The sequence below is a fragment of the Megascapheus bottae genome, chromosome 26 (genome assembly GCF_031878675.1).
Source record: "Megascapheus bottae isolate mThoBot1 chromosome 26, mThoBot2.hap1, whole genome shotgun sequence".
NCBI lineage: Eukaryota > Metazoa > Chordata > Mammalia > Rodentia > Geomyidae > Megascapheus > Megascapheus bottae.
Window position 1 is genome coordinate 19,068,232 of NC_143534.1, and position 21,667 is coordinate 19,089,898.

Consider the following 21,667-nt stretch of genomic DNA (forward strand, 5'->3'; position numbering starts at 1 on the left):
TGATCAATGTCATCCCTTCCATCTTAAAAATAATCATTAAAAGACGATAAAAAGTTTTTCTTTATTACTTCATTGTACTTACTTAAAATTTCCCAATAAATAGACATTCAGTTTGCATAAAAAAACACCCAACATCATTAATCGTTAAAGAGCAAACACAATGAAATACCACTTAGTTGAGTAATGGGAAAAAGCAAGTGCTTGTGAAAATATGTAGAAATGGGGACCTGTGCATTACTGATGAGGATATGGAAAGCTTCTTTGGAAAAGTTTTAACTTCATAAAATGAAGCATAGATAGCTAATAACCTCTATCTGTATGGAATATACCTATTGTATTCCTAGATATAATCATTTAAGGAGGAATTTACGCCATGTACATTATATTCATTATATCATGAACATGAATAAATACTATATGTGCTGAATGTTTTCAGTACTATCTGAACACAAAGGGATGTGAACCCTGCCCTTCTGAGGCTTCTTATATGTCAGGGATACTAAGCATCACCTTAAGAAAAATCATAATTATAACTCAGACTCTAAGAGAAAGATTAAAGAATTACTGGGTCTATTAGATTCACTCTAGATTAGATCAGGACAGTTCTCCTGAGATTTTTGCCTTGAGATGTATCTTAAATATCTCTCAAAGTCTCATATGCTGTAGGCTTTCTTGCTAGCCTGTACTTCTGGGATTTGATGGAACCTTATAGTAGAAAGAAGTTATGTTACCCTTGAAAGGGACATTGGGCCCATTCCTGCTGTCATGTTCTCTTACCTGACCACAGGCTCAAAAGTAACAATCATCCAAGGTCCATAAGCTAAAATAATCCTTCCTCTTTTTGAGTTGATTTTCTCAGGTGCTTTGTCACAGCAGCAGAAAGCTGATTGTAACAGGATCTGAAGGATCATTCAGATTTTCAGAGCAAAAAGTGAGAAGCAATCCAACATGTATAAATACATATTTAGAAGGCTGGAGTATTTTCAGGAAACTAAAGGAAAGCTAGTGTGGCTGGCACACAAGGTCCAAGGCAAGGAATTTACAATGAAGCAAGTTAAGACTTCGATGTGTTAGGCCTTGAGAGATTTTCTTCATTGTGGGAAGGGGTACATTGTGGCTTTGTGAGCTAGAGAATGGGCAAGAGTGGAGGACAATTAAAAGAGTACTCACCAATCTGGATTGGACATGATACAGCAATTGACACCAGAAGTTAAGCTGTATGAGGAAAGAAATAGATGTATTTGCAGACCATTTTGGAAATGAAATTGCTATAATTTGATGAATAGGTAAGGAATAAAGGGCAAGGCTCCTGTACATGCTATACTTTCGGAAGTAAGAAGGTTGAAGGCTAGTTCTAAGCCAGAGCAATTCCCTTGGTGTGTACAACTTCAGTTAAAATGACGAAATTTTTCTGCTAAAAATACCTCTTTATTACACAAGCAGTCACATATAATATAGAGTCATGCCATTTACTGATAGAAAATATTTTGGAAAAGTACAAATTGAGAAAATCAAGCAAGCAGAGTTTTTAATATTTGCCAGATGAATTGTGCTCAGGGAGTCTCTTTAGTCTTAGCTAACAAACTCTGTGTCTTATTAGAAGATCCTTGGCACAGTGTTGTAGAGATCACCTGTCATTTAAGTTTCCTCATTTGATGAAAGTAATGGAAGTAGACACCAAAATAATTTTCTGGCATGTTATAACCTTCTAACGAGAAATATCTGGAATGAATTCAGTTTTAGCAATTTCTTTACTTCCTTGGCCAGCCCAATTTCTAAAATGTCAAGTTAGTTCTTAAGTGATGTTTCTATTCCACAGTTAGATGGAATAGAAGTGTTTTTTAAACTTCTAAGAGCAACTGGATGATTTAACATTACACTGAAAGCCAGGTGCCAGTGGTTCATGTCTGTAATCCTAGCTACTCAAGATGCTGAGATCTGAAGATCTCAGCTCAAAGCCTACTTAGACAGGAAAGTCTGTGAAACCCTTATTTCCAATTAACTACCAAAAAAGGCAGAAGTGGTGTGGCTCAAGTGGTAGAGTGCCAGCCTTGAGCAGAAAAGAGACAGCTCCCAGGCCCTAAGTTCAACCCTCAGTACTGAAAAAAAACTACAATAAAATTAATTTTAATTGATACCACTTTCTTCTAATGACTCTTGCAGTTAGTTATGAGCATACACATACAGTTGAATTTAGAATTCATTCGCACAAAACCCTGTGGAGAAAACAAGGTACACATGGATGGGATGTAAGTAAAACACACTAAGAAAAGCATCTTTCTGGCCATTAGTGCTTTATTTCTAATATAGTACTAATGGCAAAATACTTGAAATACTTCTAAAACATTATGAATGTTTTGTATACAGCAGAGTTTGAGGGAATTGTGTGCGTGCGTGCGTGTGTGTGTGTCCTGAGGCTTGAATAAGAGCCTGAGTGTTGTCCCAGAGGTTTTGTGCTCAAGACTAGTGCTCTACAACTTTGAACCATAAGTCAATTTCTTGCTTGTTGGTAGTAAACTGGATAGAAATGCCTCGTGGGCTTTTCTTCCCAGGCTGGCTTTGAACCAGATCCTCAGATCTCAGCTTCCTGAGTAGCTATAATTACAAGCATGAGTCATTGACTCCCAGTTTTGAAGGACATTTAAGTTGCAAAATCAAAAGATTCATTTAGAAAAAGTACTAGTATACATTTTTAAAGATTATTATCTAAGAAGTAGTACAAAGGGGTTAGCATTCAACAAATCAGTTTATAATTACAATGCATCATGATTGATGTCACCCTTTTATCATTCTCCATGACCTGCCTTGCCTTTACGTGTGTGTGTGTGTGTGTGTGTGTGTGTGTGTGTGTGTGTGTGTGTGTGTGTGTGTGTGTGTGTGTGTGTGTGTGTATCCTGGGGCTTGAATTCAGGACCTGAGTGCTGTCCCTGAACCTCTTTTGCTCAAGGCTTCTTCTTCTGTCTTTTTCTGAGTTGTTTATTAGAAAAGCTGTTTCCCAGCTTTTCTACCGAGGCTAGTTTTGAACCAGGATCCTCATCAGCCTTCCTAGTGGCTAGGATTACAGGTGTAAGCTACCAGCACCTGGCTTCTACAACATTTTTAGCAATACTTACTCACACAAACAAGCAAGAAAGGAGCAAGGACTGCACTTACTAACTTTTCCCATGAGAATACTGTAGTTTCCATCTATTTGCATTGTCTATATTTTTGTTACTGTCAATACAGGTTCAATCTAAAGATTAACTCTGTACTGTTGATAAGCACGAACATACTTTTTCCAAATATACTTATTCTATTAATATTTTAATGTCAGAGAATTATCTGTCATTTGAAATGAAATTTCATGAGTAGAGTATTGATGAAGTTTAAGGACAAAGCCTGTCCCAATTCCTCAGGACACATTCACTAGCTGTAAAGAGATTGGATAATTTGCAACCCCCTTGTGCCTAAATTTCCTCATATATAAAATGGGGAGGGGTCAGAAAATGGCCATTCCATATAAATAAAAATGAAAATACTTAGAATACTGTTTGGAACATAGTAATGTCAACATAAATGTAGGTTTCTAGTTCTGTTGTTACACTAATAGCATTCCTTTCTAATCCTGTCCCCCACTAGAAAATTAACTTAATAGTTTGTTGTGGTTTGCTTTGTTGTTTGATGTTCCAGCAGCATTGAGAACACATTAATGAATGATAAGTTGTGTGAATTAGATTTATCTATATCTAGGCAATTTGCTATTTCATAATTCTTTCTAAAATGTTTGCAGTTCTTCACTGAATTTTTCAATAATAATATGCAGTACCTTAAAAGTATAGTAATAACTTTAGGAAAAGGTAAACACTTGAATTTATGATGTTAGAAAGTATTGTAGCATGGTACCCATGCTACAATATTTGCTGTAAAAGAATCATTAAAATTATTTGTAGTACAATGAAAAAAAAGTATAGTAATATTCTATTTCAGAATTTACTTTTTATTTTTTTTTGCCAGTCTTAGGGCATGAACTTCAGAGTCTGAGTGCTGTCCTTGGGATTCCTCAAGGGACAGAATCTCCCCCTGTAATCCAAATTCTTTGTGAAGTAGAGATTGGAGGATCAATGTCTGTGGAAAGTCTGGGTAAAAATGGAGAAATCGTATATGAAAAATAACTAAAAAGGAAAACACTATCTTTGGGCTTTCTCAAGGCTAGAGCTCTACCACTTGAGTCACAGCCCCATCTCCAGCTCTTTCTATGTATGTGGTACCGAGGAATCGAACCCAAATCTTTGTGCATGCTAAATGCAAGCACTCTACCACTAGGCCAAACTCCCAGCCCTACTTTTTATTCTTTAAAAGTCTTTGACATGGGCCAGGAACATGACCTAGTGGTAGAATGCTCACCTAGCATGCACAAAGGTCTGGGTTCGATTCCCCAGAACCACATACACAGAAAAAGCCAGAAGTGGTACTGTGGCTCAGGGGGCAGAGTGCTAGCCTTGCACAAAAAGTGTCCAAGGACAGTGCCCAGGCCCTGAGTTCAAGCCCCAGAACTGGCAAAAAATGTGGAGGCTAATATTTATATGATAGTCAGAATTGGAGGCATTTGGTAACTGTGCTTAAGAACACGTGTTTTAATTTTGTCACACCAATCATTTAGGCAAATAACCTTTCTTCCATCCTTAGGCTATTTTTACCTATGTTTAACTTTTTTGTTTTTTATTAGCAAGTATTGTTCCTTGAATATCTGTAAAATATTACATCTCCTTTGATTTAGATTTATATCTTTTAAAATCAAGTCCATTTGTCAAAGATATTTAGTGCTAAGAGGAACAATATAGATATGTAGTTTGGAGTCTGTCAGGACAATCATTAAATTAATGCAGATATAAGCCAGTTTTAGAGAAAAATTAAATTATGCAAATTGAATGGAGAATAAAGGACATTAGCTAATTGAAGTTAGCTAGAAAATATTGATCCTTTGACTTCTTTTTACATTTGTGCTAATATTTTAGTCTGTTAGAAAGTTGAAATTATTTGCAGGTTAGAAAAAAATATTTAAGAAAGCAAGACCCTATCTGAAAACGAAGTAAAAACAAAAAGGCTGACAATATTGGCTTAAATAGTAGAGCCACCTGCCTAGGAAGTATAATACTTCAAGTTCAAATTTCAGTATCACTGAAAGAGAAAAAAACAATGTATGCCTAATCTGTGTGACCACTTGTGTGCATGCTCCCAGTAGAGACTGAAGTGTCAAACCCATGTCCTGGGTACTGTATAGCCAAGGGGTCACACTACATAGGATCATGATTCTTGTTTATATTATGCAGGCTCTCCTTGGAAGGGCTCTGTTGATACATGAAACCCCAGCTGTCACAACATGGTGCTTACTTGTATGGCTCCCAAGAATGTTACCAGTATCATTATGGCAGTCTAGGAGAGATCGTTTTGAGGTCTTGGACAAGTTTTATGGACAGATTCTGAGCCTGCCAGTGACTCTGGTAGCAATGGCTATGATTTCTTTAGGAAATAGGAATTGTTTTATGTCTATTATAATCATGGAACTGTAGTGGTTAATTTGGGAAGGGGTGTTTACAGGGCAACTAGGGTTTGAACCCAAGGTTTCATGCTTGCTAGGCAGACACTACATCCATTGAGCCATGCCTCCAACATTGTTTTCCTTTTTAGTTATTTTTCATATACGATTTCTCCATTTTTACCCAGACTGTCCACAGACCTTGATCCTCCAATCTCTACTTCACAAAGAATTTGGATTACAGGGGGAGATTCTGTCCCCAAACCCATGGTGGTTAAGCTTGACAACTTGATTAGATTGATAAACTCTTGTGAGATTTGTAAAATTCACCTTGTGGTGTGTTTATTAGAGCATTTTTAGCTGCTATACATATTGAGGGCTCTAACGTAATGAATGGATCCATCTCTTGATGAATTCGTATGATAGCACTTTGGGAGGTGGAGGCAAGCTAGGCACTGAAGCTCAGCTGAAGGAATAAGTTATTGGTTGTGTTCTTGGAGATATATCTTACTCTTTCCCTTTCTGTATTTCCTTTTTCTTCTTCCTGTGTACCATAATATAAACTTCCCTGCTATACCATGCCATCTTGTTATAATGATAAACTTGACATTTTTCTGAAACTATGAGCCAAAATAAGTTTTGTAAGTTTTAAAGAAGAATATATACTTTGACATCTTTATCCATGTCCTGTATGAAGAGTAGGACATGTTTCTTCTCCCTTTCTCCTTACTTTATACTTCCTACCCCCAAAAATTATACTTTGGGGGGTAGGAAGAGTATATAGTGGAAAACTACTTTCCATGTGAAATGTGCCCCCCAATTCTTCCCTCCTAAGAAACTCCCACCCTTAGCAGGTTTTTGTCTTTTGCAATTATCATTTTATTTTTATGTACTTACACTTACTTAGACTGAAATTAATCCTCCTACCGAGTCATTGATGGAGAGATCAAATGCTCAGTGAATGTGTTGCCATAGCAACTGATTTTCTAATATTGCTGTTGGAGATTACATCCTAACTTGAGGAGAGATTTCCTGTTGGTGGTATTTCAATTTCAGGTTTTATGCCATGTGATTCTTAGATGCAAATTGTAAGTGAATGTTCTTCATCAGCAGTTTAGATCCTTAAAGTGTCACTGAATGCTGCAAGAGAAGCCACACAAGCCCCAGGGGACCATAGAGCATAATTAAGTTCAGGTAACATTGAAGTTTCAGGCAGCAAATACTTTCCACAAGCTAAGTCAGTTGGCTTCCTGCCCTACATGGTGGCTGAGGCCAAGTGTTGGGACTGAAACTGTCATTCACCTTAGATGTCAGTTCTCTAAATGCACAAAGTAGTTTGGTTCTTAAAAACTTAAGCACAGAAAGAATCTACTGAGATATTGAGATGTTTTCTCTCAGGTTAAAATAAATAGTAAATCCTCAGTTGACAATAGAGGAGAAACATATGACAACAGAAAATAAGAGAAAACTTGCTGTAAGTAGGCTATTAAACATGCCAGATGAAGATTCTTGATTCAGTATTCTGAAGTTTTTACCTCTTGTATAAAACTTTGAAATGAGACCAGGTAAACCCATTTTGTTTTATGCAGGACTACAGTAATCTTATTTGAAAAGATGTAGTCACTAACAAAGGATACCCAAAGAAATTTAGCTAGGGACATAGTGTTTAATACCTATCATAATTAGTTTCAGATGTGCTTTCATTCCCAAAGGACAGTTTTCTTTTTCATTTTTGATGCATGCTTAAAGCATGAGAATGACAACAAAATTAATGTCATGACCTTTATAGCCTATTTATGGCTTTTCCGTGTTTTACCCTAAAGGACTTTTGGAATAACTATACACCTAAAATAAACCACTTAGTATGAGCAAGTTAAAAAATTGGGTTAATTGGGTTCACCTGATCCTCAGCTAGTAGCACCTCCATCAATATAACATTTCATATTAGACAACAGAGCCCAATTTTGTCCTATAAATTATCTCAAAGCTACACCTGTGTGTGCTGTAATGTGGCGGGGGGCGGGAAGGAATGTCTAATAGCTACTTTTTCAAATATGTGGGATTGTCTTCCTTTTGCTATTTTTCTCTGACTTATATTTTTTCAATGAGGAAGTCACTGATGTCATATTCATAGCAAGAATGTGTTAGCACCAGCTAGTGAGACTTGCTACACGAACACCAACACTTCCTTCTTGTGTACTGTCTCTTCAAGTGTACTCTTTCTCTTTGCTAGTTTCTCAGATTTTCCATAGGCATTCATCCTTCTAGCACAGTCGTTGGGTTGTGAATCTTGGTTTTCATTTCGTTGTAAGGGCTTGTATAGTTCAATGAAATTCGATGTTTGCAACCCCAACCAAAGTTGTAGGAAATATGTAGATATGTTGGAACTTTTTTAAACCTTTGCATTCAATTGAGAAAAATCTACAGCGGTTTTCACAAATACTTTTGGGGTTGCTTTCAATTTATAAAAATTCTTTGAAGCCAGGCACAGGTAGCTCACACCTGTAATCTTAGCTACTCAAGAGGCTGAGATCTGAGGATCACAATTTGAACCTAGCCCAGACATGAAAGGCAGTGAGATTCACCAGAAAGCCAGAACTGGAGTTATGGCTCTAAGTGGTAGAATACTGGTCTTGAGGTAGAGAATTTTATGAACATGTATACCTTATTTTTTCAACAGTATATTCATGAATTCTTTTCAATATGTAGAATCTAGAGGACTATTCTCTTGGACAAATGGGTTAATTATTACTTGTCTCTCCTCTCCTGAGCTGTGGGAACTCAGATGGTAGAATTCAAGGTTAAAGGTGTGATGGTAGATTTGGGAGAGAACTCAGATGGTATAATTACTTAGAAAGGTTAACTCACAATCGAGCAAAATTAACACCAGGAAACTGATACCGAAAAGTAGGGTGCGGTCACGTGGAGGGAATAGATGAATGAAGAGAGGAAGGTAGAGGGGACCCAGTCAGAAATTCAGTTCATACCCTACAAAATTAAGAAAATGAAGGGAAAGGATAGGATTAGGAGAAATGGGAGAAAGGAGTGACATTGACCAGAATGCTTTGTACTTACTCATAAACAGCTTTTGTTGAAAGGCAACTCCTTGACACAGCTACTTAAAGTTAATAAAATATATACTTTAAAGTAAATTTTAAATAAAATGTGTAAAATAAGCAAATTAATTATTTCCAAGTTTTTAGGAAAAGCTTTGTAAGTGTAGAGATTAAGCATGGATTAGTACTCATCAACATAAATTTTCATGGTTATTTAGGAATTAAAAATAACAAAATAGGGGCCGGGAGTTTGGCCTAGTGGTAGAGTGCTTGCCTAGCATGCACAAAGATCCGGGTTCAATTCCTCGGTACCACATACATAGAAAAAAGCCGGAAGTGGTGCTGAGGCTCAAGTGGTAGAGCTCTAGCCTTGAGAAAGTCCAAGGACAGTGCTCAGGCCCTGAGTCAAGCCCAGGACTGGCAAAAAAATAAATAAATAATAAAGTATGGATATTCATTTAGTTTATACAATGCATTTGGTCATTTATAAAAATATATTTATGCACTTTTCACCATAGATTATTATAGTTTAAGTGTGAACCTATAAGCTACTAGGGTGACAACTGTGACATCCAATGGTTGCATAACTAGAATGTTCTACACATTTTGTATTTTGTGGTATTTAAGTGGTTTTAGTGCATTCATGGAAGAGAATCATCATGGGGTTCTTGTTTCTTTGTTGTGAAACATTGTCCATAAGGTTATCTTCAAGGCTGAGAAATTTGATCCCTAAATCTGTGGTGGGTTTATTACTAGAAATCTTCTCATCCTAAAAGTCTTTCAAAGAATAAATGATGAGAATCCTCAGACCATTAGAGGTCTCACCAATAGTATAAGTAACTTATATTTAAAGTAAAGTCTTGAATGGAGGCATTGCTTGGATTGCACACCACATGCCAACTCTTAATTGTGAGCTACTTGTCTCAATACTGGGTAATGTGAATGGCATCTGTGTAAAATATGAGCACATTAAAATTACTTCCACCATCAAAAAAAAAGAAAAAATGGATGAGACAGTAAGTTGGCTTGAAAATGGATATATTGGTGAAAAGTGTGGCTCGAGTGATAGAATGCCTTCCTGGAAGCATGAAGCCTTGAGTTCACACCTCAGCACTGAAAAAGAAATGGAGGGAGGAGAATGAATATTTTCCCATCCAGCTAATTGTACCTTTTAGTAAATTTTGGGGAATAGTTGTGCATCTAAGACCACATTAAAGAATATAAAAACAAGGAATTTGGGACTTCTTCCAAAAGTTTATAGAACTGTTGGGTACAACAAGAATTGCCTTGGAGGGTCTGAAATTAGCCTCACTGTTCTTTAGCACTTTATCGGTGGCTGGCATTAAACATATGTATATTGGAAGTACTTTTATTTTGAACTTACTAACAACATGTACCTATTTAGGGAAGGTAAAAAGTTCTAAACATTACTATATTGTGTCAATATAAATGTGACTATTAGCACTGAGAATTTACTAAGTGGACTAAAACTTATGTAGATTACATTTTAGCTTCTCTGATCCAAATTTGATTAGTAGGATAGATTGAGAATATAAATAAGCATTTATTACAGTTGAGTAATGATGAGTATTATTATCAGTTGATTCATATACAGAAAGCCTCAATTTTAACAAAATTGAACCTTAAAAGTAGGGACAGCTTGGGCAAAATGAACAAGTCTTTTTTCTCAAAAAAAAAAAAAAAGGACTGAAGGTGTATCTGAAGTGGTAGAGTATTTGAGGCATATAGAAGGCCCTGGGTTTTATTCCCTGTAATGAAAAAAATCAAGGCTGATTTTTCTTTTGGAAAAAAAAAAACCATGAAATATAGCTCAACTACTTTGGAGAAAAGACAGTTACCATCCCAAATTTCCCCTCTTAAGTTTGACCCAAGACATATGAAAACACCGATCGACACAAAACTAGGCACAAATATTTATATATATTCATGATAACCCAAAGATGGCAGCCACTCAGATGCCCATTCGTGGATGAATGGTTAAAAGATTATGTCACACGTATAGGATAGAGCACTACTACCAGGACTGTTTTGTCAAAGGTACGTATAGCATCCAGTCTATGCAAAGCTGTGATCTTTGAACTCACTGACCAGTGCTGACCTCACACCTTGTAGGACGATCACCATGTTATGCTTTCAAATCAAGGGGCACAAGATCATGGCAAAATCAAAATTGTAGGAAAACCTAGCACCTCAGTAATTGCCCAGAGAACAAACAATAGCATTAACACAATGTATAAAGAAGAGCCTGTTAAAAATTATGCATTGTAAGACACAAAGAAATCATTCTTTTTGATAGTTTTACATTACAAGTGTATGTGGCCAAATTTGTTACATTAGGACATTTATCTGAATAGCATGGCATCTGATGACATATGACATATTTATTTCCCAGGAAAAAGTTTTCCTGGAAATAGTTATCTAGACTGACAGCTGTACTAAAGTTCTGTGGTCAGTGTTCCTGAAGACACAGAGAGCAAGCACTCACCACACAAGTTTACATGATCTGATGTCTGTAAGCTTGTTGAAGCATGGAAGTGATTGGCTTTTTTCTCTAAGGTTAGATAGAGATTGAGTTTCCAGAACCTTAGCAAAGCTGCATAATGAAGACAAGGCAATGTTTGCCTCAGGCTCTTCAATAAAGAGGAAATGGGCAAATTTCCATTTCCAGCTGTCACTTTCTTAAGTAACAGATTCACCTAATTTTCATTTTTAATGAACCCTGCTTAAATATGATATATTAACTAAAATTAAAAGCAATCATGAGTGATTCATAAAGCTCCTTATATTAGATTTTACCATAATTGATAACATTTGCTGTTTGCATTCTTTAATTTTTGTTCCTTTCTGATAGATTGTTCTGCTTAATATACAATTTAAAAAGGTCAGCTCATAATTTTCACAGATTCTTATATACTTCCCAGGACACAATGCTTGCTGCTGTGCCCTCCCTGGAGTAAAAGTGCACATTGACTTTCCTTATGTGATGTTTAAAAAATACAGCTAGATTTATATAGTTATTTACTGCACCTTTCCTCTATTATATTTATAATGAATTATGCAATCTGTTTATCATTTTAAACATTGTGATTATTCATTGCTTTTTATTAAGTGTTAGGAGCATCAATAATACGATGTATTAATTTTCTATAATTATAATAAAATTAATTACAGCATTGTTGGGCTGGGAATGTGGCCTAGAGGGTAGAGTGGTTACCTAGCATGCAGAAAGCCCCAGGTTCGATTCCTTGGTACCACATACACAAAAAAAGCCAGAAGTGGTGCTGTGGCTCAAGTGGTAGAGAGCTAACCTTCAGAAAATTTGAGGACAGTGCTGTGGGTCAAGTGGAAGAGCACAAGCCTTGGGAAAGATTAAGGACACTGCCCAGGTCCTGAGTTCAAGCCAAGCCCCAGGACTGGCAAAAATTTTTTAATTTAATTTAAAAAGATACAGCACTACCTTTTATGGTAACAAAAGGCACTCTGACTTTTGAGTTTTCTACTTTAGATACTAAAATACTGGGAGTATAGTTAAAATTACCCTGATCTTGAATAGCCAATAAAACAAAAAATTTAAAGGTAAAGAGCATAATCTTCCAGTATAAACTTGGAGATATTATACTACATAACTTGAAAATATGCTATAAGACTATAGTATTAGAAATGGCATTATACAGGCATGTATAAGAGACCAATGGAACAGAATTCCTTGCTGTGAAATAACCCTGTGCATTTATAGCCAACTGATTTTCAACATAGGTGTTCATAGCACACATTGGGGAAAGGAAAGTCTTTTCCATATGTGGTGTTGGAAAGTTGGGTATCTACAGCAGAAGAATGAAACTAGACCCTTATCTCTCACACGTTACAAAAATCAACTCAAAATGAACTTAAAGAAATAAAACAATTAAACTACTAGTAGAAAACAGGAAGTGTTTCAGGAAATTGAAATGGACAAGGGAGTTTGGACAAGAACCCAAAAGCACAGGAAACAAAAGCAAAAATAAATCAGATTACATCAAACTGAAATGCTTTACACAGCAAATGAAACAAAATGCCAAATAGGAGAAAATATAGCTGTAACTAAATACCTGATAGGAACAACTTAGGAAGGAAGGATTTATTTGGATTTCAGAGGGTTTCGTCCATGATTCCTTGGCTTCCAGCACCTGGAGAGGAAACCACTACAAGGACAGTTACTTTCAGAGGGTGTGAGTGAGGACAATGGTTTACTTCATGGCAGACAGGAAGGAGAGAAAGATAAGAAGGAGCCAGGGACAAGATAACCCCCAATGACCTACTTCCTCCACTAGGTCCAACCTCCTAGTTTCTAGAAGCTCCTAAAATACTGCCACCAGCCAGGAGCCTAGGCTTTTATATGCAAGCCTTTTGGAGGAATATTTAACATTCAAGCTGCAATACTTGTTATACAAAAATGTATATATCATAAGCATTTACAATTTTTTAAGATCTGTAAAATAACTTTATTATAAAAATATACTCCCAATTTACTGGGGTTTTGTAGATTTTTTTAAATAGCATCCTGAAAGTTCTTTTAAAGGTCATGAGGATAGTGATAATGTTGTTGATATTTAGTGTTATATATTACTCCAATATTTTTTTAGATAAATTCCTAGAAGTGGAAGGAAGATCTGGACCAAAATAATAGCAGACATTAAAGGTGCAAAGCATACCTGGGCCACAGGTGTCCTCAGCTGTACCTACTTCACTGTACAAAGTAAGTAGGCATGTCCCTTTCCTCAGACTCTCAGCAGTTTATTTTTGACAGTTTTTATGCCAATAATGGTAATTTCATGCATTTCTTTGATTTCTGTGAAACAACATTCTGCATATCAATTGATAACATAATGCCTTTCAAGAAATTTGAAGTCTGCTAGTTTTTATAGTGGGATCTTTTCTTTGCTTCTTTATTTTACATCAGACAGGAACACAAAGTTGATGTATAGTCTGGTGCCAGTGGTTTACACACAGCTAATCTTAGCTGTTGGGAGGCTGCAAACAGGAATATTAAAATTGAAGGCTACTCTGGACCGACATGTTTTCAAGAACTCTTCTTAATCCCTAACTGGGCAGTGATGTTCCTATGAGCTATGTGGGAATCTGAGATGGAGAATATCAGAATAGTCCTTGAGACTCCATCTCAGCAGAAGAGCTGGATGTAGTGGCATGTTCCTCTCATCCCATCTATACTGGGAAGTCTAAAATAGGTGGATGGATTGAAGTTCAGTCATATAACTGGAAATGAAACCCTACCCCCAAAATAACAAGCACACAGTAGGGTGCCTGCCTAGCAAGTGTGAGGCCCAAATTTTAAAAAAGAAAAGAAATTTAAAATCTGTATGTAGTATATCCTTTCCAAAATGCATACTGGTACCTCCAGTCATAGTATCTGTTAAGAGAATAATCAAATGATCATGTATCTTTTAAGTTTTTGAGAAGTTTAATAATCATCTTTTTAAATTTTATACAATGTAGTTTTCATCTCTGAAATTTTTTACTACTTTCTACATTATGAATTATGTTTTCCAGCTTCTTTGAATGCTTGATAATTTTTAATAGATACCAAGCATTATGAATTTTACTTCATTGGGTGGAAGATATTTTTGTGTTTATCTAGGCGTACCTGAGCTTTATTCTGGAAACCGTTGATCTATTCTTGTCTTCATTTAACATTTTCTCTGTGAAACCAGAAAATTTCTCAGCCTAGAGTTAATTATTCCCCACCTCCACTTCCACCCCATCAAGAGCCTTCTGTGTTTTACCAGTGCCCTGAGAATGACTGGTCTTTCCCAACTGGCTATAAGAACAGGCAACATTTTCCCTCTTGTGAGCAGAGCACTTTGGAATTTGCTTTGTCCTGAGGAAGTTTCCATATTTGTTTGCTCTGATAATTAATAGGAAGGGAATGGAAAGTCCACAATGAGCAGCCTTCCAATAGCAGCCTTTCTTTTTTTTCATATATTTTTATTGTAATTAATAGAAGGGTTACATGATATTTGCCAGATAGAAGGTGCATTAATTCACATACATTTTTGTTTTCCTTTTGATGCCTGTCTTGAGACTTGAATTCAAGGCCTGAGTACTGTCCATAACCTTTTGTGCTCAAGGCCTGCACTCTACCAGTTGAGCCATTACCTCCATTTCTGGCTTTTTGGTGGTTAATTTGGAAATAAGAGTCTCGCAGATTTTCCTGCCCGGGCTGGCTTGGAATCATGAACCTCAGACCTCAGCTTCTGGAACAGCGAGGATTAGAGGTGTGAACCACAGGCAAGAGCAGCCTTCTTATCTCTAGTACAGTAGAAATCTCTACCTGGTGTTTCTTCCCTATAACACAGCTATGGGGCTCATCTCGGTTGTTTCAGGTATCTCCAGCATCCATTTTTCAGTATTTGAAACATGATTTTGTGTACTTTATATCCATCTTTTTTATTTCAGGCAGAAGGACAACTAGTCTGTTTGTGTCTTGGTTAGAAGTGAAAATCAGACCTTTTTCTGTTACCTAATTTCTTGTTTTGAAAACATTCAACATTTTTTTTTGCCAGTTCTGGGCTTGGGCTCAGGTCTTGAGCACTGTCCTTGGACTTTCTCAAGGCTAGAGCTCTACCACCTGAGCCTCAGCATCACTTCTGGCTTTTTTCTATGTATGTGGTACCAAGGAATTGAACCAGGGTCTTCGTGCATGCAAGGCAAGCACTCTACCACTAGGCCAAACTCCCAGCCCCAAACATTCAACATTTTGATTCAACAGTCTTTAATGGTTTCTGTTGCTACTGTTTTGCTTAGACACAGTTCTTGTTTGAAAGCTTATAAAAATACTGTACTTTTCAGACTTTCATTGCCATTTATATTTTTCTTTTCTCTTTTTGTACCAGTCCTGGAGCTTAAACTCAGGGTCTGAGTACTGCCCTTAAAGCATTTTTGCTTAAGACTAGCACTCTGCCACTTGAGCCACAGCACCACTGCCTGCTTTTTTTGTGTATGTGGTATTGAGGTATTGAACCCAGGGCTTTGTGCATGGTAGGCAAGCACTCTACCACTAGGCCATACTCACAGTCATTGTGCCTTACCTGTTGTTCTACATCCTCAGATTCTATCAATCGTGGATCAGAAATAATGTCTTTAAAATATTGTGATTGTATTGAACATGTACAGATTATTTTCTTGTCATCATATCTTAAACAATGTACTTTAGCAGTTATTTATACACTGTATTTAATTTGTATTGTAAGCAGCCTAGAAATGTTTTACAGTATACAGGAAGATGCATATTGGTCACCTGTAAACATTGCACTATTTTATATAAAAAACTCAGAATTTGAATAAGCAAAGAGAGCCCTAGAATCAGTCTCCTGTGTAGCATTTGTGTTTAAATATACACTCTTTATAAAAAGGCTAAAATGAGAGAAAAGCACCTTCAGTTCTGTAATTAAACACAGTGTAACATATTTTCTACCATGTGTTTCTCATTGCTTTTGCTGGTTTTTTTCTATAGTCCTAGTGTTAGTATGTATCATTTAGTATGCATATCCATTGAATTAAGTCATCAGCATTTCTCATGTTGCTACATAATCTTTACAATTACTTTTCAATGACCTAGTTATATTTCATCAAATGAAAGCATTACAATTATATTACCCTTACATACATACTAAATTTTTTAGTTATTCTTAAACAGAATATGTGAAAAGGAATTAGTTGATTTTCAAAGATTGTTTATGTAGATGTGATTCTACCAGAGGGATATCCTGTGTTCCTCTCCAAGTCCGGTACAGGATGTAAAATAAAAACCTGTCAGCAGAAAAACGAGAAACTAGGCACTGGTAGCTCATGCTTATAATCCTAGCTACTTAGAAAGGTGATACATGGAAGATGGTGGTTTGAAGGTTGTCTGAGTAGAAAAGTCTGCAAGACTTATATCCATAATAATGAGTAAAAATCTAGACTAGACTAGTGGTATGCTTCATGAGCATAACACCGACTACTGGCCAAAAGAAAGAGAGAGAGAGAGAGAGAGAGAGGGAGGGAGGGAGGGAGGGAGGGAGGGAGGAAGGAAGGAAGGAAGGAAGGAAGGAAGGAAGGAAGGAAGGAAGGAAGGAAGGAAGGAAGGAAGGAAGGAAGGGAGGGGGCTGGGAGTTTGGCCTAGTGGTAGAGTGCTTGCCTAGCATGCATGAAGACCTGGGTTTGATTCCTTGGTACCACATACATTAAAAAAAAAAAAAAAGCCAGAAATGGTGCTGAGGGCTCAAGAGGTAGAGTTCTAGCCTTGAGAAAAATCCAAGAACAGTGCTCAGGCCCTGAGCTCAAGCCCAGGACTGGCTACAAAAAAAAGGGGGGGGGTAGGGAAGGAAAGGAGGAGGGAGGGAGGGAATGAGAGAATATCAATTATTTCTTATTTATAGAATTATAAGTAGTTTTTAAAACAGCTTATAACATTTTAGTGTGTATTTAACATGATGCCTTATTTTTTAATTGTTGTTTCTGCTTGGTTATTTTTAGGAAACTTACCATTCAAGTACATCATAATGCAGAATTCTTTATCAGTACCACCAAAAGATCAAGGTAAGATAAGCCATGCCAAAGAGGACAGTAATGTCTGTGTTATAATAAAAAAAATTATTAACATTTAGTGTCATGACCCTCTATGTACAAAATGACTTATTTCCTAGAATTAAAAACTGAAATTATGACCATTCATGAAAGTTTGTTTTTGTTGTAATTAACTGAAAGCATGTGGATTCCTGAATTATCAGGACATGTCTCCTCTTCTAGGCCAAGCTCTTGGAGGATTGGTCTCCCTCATTCTGGGCAGAACTCACAGAACCCAGACTCTGGTAGTTAGCTGTGCCAATAGACATCAATCAGAACCCTTTCTTAATATAAAATAACTAAATTATTCTTTAAAAAGGGCACAATAACCTATAAGATAAACTTATAAATCTTTCCCCTGTCCATACCAACTCTCTTCCATAAAAAGTGAAGTTTTGACATCAGTGACTTAGTAGAGAGTGTAGCTTTTAGTGAATGAAGGAAAATTGGTATAAAAAAAATCTAGATCTGAGTACTGTTGGTTCATGCCTATAATCCTTGCGACTTAGGAGACTGATAATATCACAGCTTGAAGTCTGTCTAAGGCAAACAAGTCCTCAGGGCTGTATCTGTAGTTAACCAGCAAAATGCCAGACTGGAAGAATGGTTCAAGTGGTAGGATACCAGCTGTGATCGAGAAAGAGGAGCAAATACATGAAGCCATGAGGCCTTGTGGTCAAGCCTTAGTACCAACACACACACACACACACACACACACACACACACACATGTAATTCTTAGTAGTTATTGATCTTTGTGTTTTCTCCTTTTGGGAGGCTGACTGATTACACGCGTATGGGTCTGCCTCTGCTGGAATACCCTGTGCCCATTGAAGGCCAAACAGGATCTGATCTGAGGAGATCAAGACATCCACTGGAAACATAGCCCGTGGCTTGGGTGTTATCCTAGCCTTGGGCAAAAGGGAGAATACCCTTAAGATGCAGAATCCAGTGCTGAGCACTGGAGCAGGAACGGAAACAAGAATGGAAGATGGGGGAGCCATTGGTGGAAGTAACGAACTCACACTTTCTATGCATGTTCTCTTCCCTATATCCTTGGGAAGATTATAGGAAGTTGGTAGTTGATGAAGGATTGGGAACTTAGTGGCCTAACTTCACTAATACCTTCTTTGGATGTGAACTTCTCTAATATCTTTTTTGGCATAGAAGGAAGACTCATGGGTCATGGGAGAGCTGGGCTCCTTTCTCAGATCCCTCCCAGTAGAAGTGGAACCTCAGAAAAATTATTTTGCCCCTGAACTTCATTTTCCCTACTGGAAAAGCCAAAGTTATTAGGCATTCCCCTCTAGTTCAAAGATTTGTGTGCTTGGGCAATGAGCTGCTTGTCATCCAGCTAATAAGGGGAAATAAAGAATGTCACCCTCACACCTCTTGCCTGCTTTGTTTCCTGACAGGGTTCTGTTTTGTTTCCATGATACATTCCTGAACTGCTGACATGGTTAGAAAACAAGACCCCTGCAGCCTTCTAGAGATTTAAACCCTAGTAACTTCCTAAAGTACTTAAACCACCAATCTAGAATTGATAAAGAAACACATAAGAACTCAGCCAAATGTGTTCAGGTTTGATAGTCGCTCTCCTGTAATTTCGTGGGTTTTTTTTATAATTTTTTATTGTAATTAATAAAAGGGTTACATGATATTTGCCAGATAGAAGGTGCATTAATTCACATACATTGATACCCTTTCACATGTCTTGGTACCCATCACCCTCCCCCCCACCCACCACCCACCCCCCGTCTTGGTTTTCCCCCCTTCCCTATCAAATTTCAAATAACCAAATACAAATAAATTCAATATATCAGATAACAAAGTGAGATACTGTAACAATATGAGATACCCAAGAGACAGCAAAGGAGATGAAAGATAACATAGTACATTAAGGACAACAATCATTCATTATATTTCAATTAGCTTCATACTATATGGCCTTATATATCAAGATTTTGCTCTATTGCAGATCTCTGCTAGTAGAGCCCAAGGTTTCTACTGATTATGACGAATGAGGGAAACCATTGAGCCTAAGTTCCTTTGAGTCTGGCTTACTTCACTTAATATGATTTTTTCTAAGTCTTTCCATTTCCTAACAAATGGGTTGATGTCATTTTTTCTGACAGCAGCATAGAATTCCATTGTGTACAAATACCACAACTTGTTGATCCACTCATCAACTGAGGGACATCTAGGTTGGTTCCATATCTTTGCTATGGTGAATAATGCTGCAGTGAACATTGTTGTGCTAGTGGATTTAGTATGCCCTAGATTTTGGATGGTTGGGTAAATGCCAAGTAGTGGAATTGCTGGGTCATAGGGGAGTTCTATGTTTAGCCTTTTGAGGCACTGCCGTACTGCTTTCCATAGTGGTTGAACGAGTTTGCACTCCCACCAACAGTGTAGTAGTGATCCCTCCTGGCCATATCCCCTCCAGCATCTGTTATTATTCATTTTCCTGATCCTGGCCATTCTAATTGAAGTGAGTTGGAATCTTAGAGTTGTTTTGATTTGCATTTCTTTTATGGCCAGAGATGTTGAGCATTTCTTCATGTGTCTATAGGCCATTTTTGTTTCTTCTTCAGAGAAGACTCTCTTTAAGTCTTTGGCCCATTTTTTAATGGGATGGTTGTTACTTTTAGTTTTGGAGTGATTCAATTTTTTGCGTTGTTGATATATTTTAGATATGAGGCCTTTGTCCATTGTTTGGTTGGTGAAGATCTTCTCCCACTCTGTAGGCTTCCTATTTGATTTACTAGCTATGTCCTTTGCCATACAAAAGCTCTGCATTTTAATGCAGTCCCACTTATCCAGCCTTTCTCTGATTTGTTGTGATTCTTGGTCCTTATTAAGAAAGTTTCGACCTGTGCCAAGGAGGCCTAGTGTATCTCCTATTCCTTCCTGTAAAGTTTTCAGTGTGTCAGCTTTTACCTCCAGGTCTTTGATCCATTTGGAGTTAATTCTAGTGCAGGGTGACAAAGAAGGATCCAACTTTAGTTTTCTGCCGGTGCTTAACCAGTTCTGCCAGCACAACTTGTTGAAGAGGCTGTCTTTCTTCCATTCTACTTTTTTGGCTCCCTTGTCAAAGATTAGATGGCCATAGGTCTGTGGTTTAGTATCTGGGTCCTCAGTTCTATTCCATTGGTCTTGAGGCCTGTTCTTGTGCCAGTGCCAAGCTGTTTTGATAATTATAGCCCTGTAATAGGGTCTAAAGTTTGGAATTGAAATTCCTCCAGCGCTCTTCTTTCTGCTAAGAAGTGTTTTTGCTATATGGGGTCTTTTATTATTTCATATGAAATTATTAAAATCAAAGCAGAATTAAATGATTTGGAATCCAAAAAAACTACAGAAAGAATCAACAAAACAAGGAGTTGGTTCTTTGAAAGAATTAACAAAATTAACAAACCCTTAGCAAATCTTACCAAAAAAAGAAGAGAGCATATTGAAATAAACAAAATCGCAGATGAAAATGGTAATATCACGACAGAAATTACCAAGATCCAGAATATCATGAGGGAATACTTCTCAAACCTTTACACCAACAAATTTGAGAATCTAGAAGAAATGGATGAATTCCTAGCCAATATTAACATACCCACACTGAACCAAGAAGAACTAACCCAACTCAACAGGCTTATTTCAAGCTCTGAAATAGAAATGGCAATTAGAGAACTTCCACCTAAGAAAAGCCCAGGGCCAGATGGATTCACAGCTGAATTCTATAAGGTCTTCAAAGCAGAGCTCACACCAATACTCCTCAAGGTCTTCAACGAAATTGAAAATGAAGGTTCTTTACCAAACTCATTCTATGAAGCCAGTATAACCCTCATCCCCAAACCAGACAGAGATTCATCAAAGAAAGAGAACTATAGACCTATTTCTTTGATGAACATCGATGCAAAACTTCTCAACAAAATACTGGCCAACGGTCTACAACAACTCATCAAAAAAAATTATACACTATGATCAAACTGGATTCATCACAGGGAGGCAAAGCTGGTTCAACATACGCAAATCAATTAATATAATTCAACACATCAACAAGAGCAAGGACAAAAATCACATGATTGTCTCAATAGATGCGGAAAAGGCATTTGACAAGATCCAACACCCCTTTATGTTAAAAGCTCTGGAGAAACTAGGAATCCATGGAACATTCCTCAATATAATAAAGGCTGTGTATGACAAACCCACTGCTAGTATTACACTTAATGGTGAAAATTTAAAGCCATTCCCTCTAAAATCAGGAACGAGACAAGGTTGCCCACTCTCTCCATTACTCTTTAACATAGTACTAGAATTCCTAGCCAGTGCAATAAGGCAAGAAGCAAGTATAAAGGGGGTCCAAGTAGGGAAAGAGGAAATAAAACTATCCCTCTTTGCAGATGACATGATTCTGTATTTAAAGAATCCTATAGACTCTACTCCCAAGCTCCTTGAGCTGATCCAAAGCTTTGGAAGAG

At 37.1% G+C, this 21,667-nt stretch overlaps 1 protein-coding gene across 10 annotated transcripts in view; it reads left to right on the forward strand.

Annotated features, from left to right (window-relative positions):
• Window positions 1-21,667, forward strand: part of Znf438 (zinc finger protein 438) — a 126,250-nt gene that overhangs the window by 77,229 nt on the left and 27,354 nt on the right. For 8 of the 10 annotated variants that reach the window (XM_090319082.1, XM_090319083.1, XM_090319080.1 and 5 more), the window contains one exon: window positions 17,107-17,169. In XM_090319082.1, the coding sequence (XP_090175208.1) occupies window positions 17,107-17,169 (63 nt within the window). Of the gene's footprint in view, window positions 1-13,214; window positions 13,328-17,106; window positions 17,170-21,667 lie in introns of all 10 variants that reach the window. The other 2 variants (XM_090319086.1, XM_090319085.1) reach the window with 1 other exon arrangement.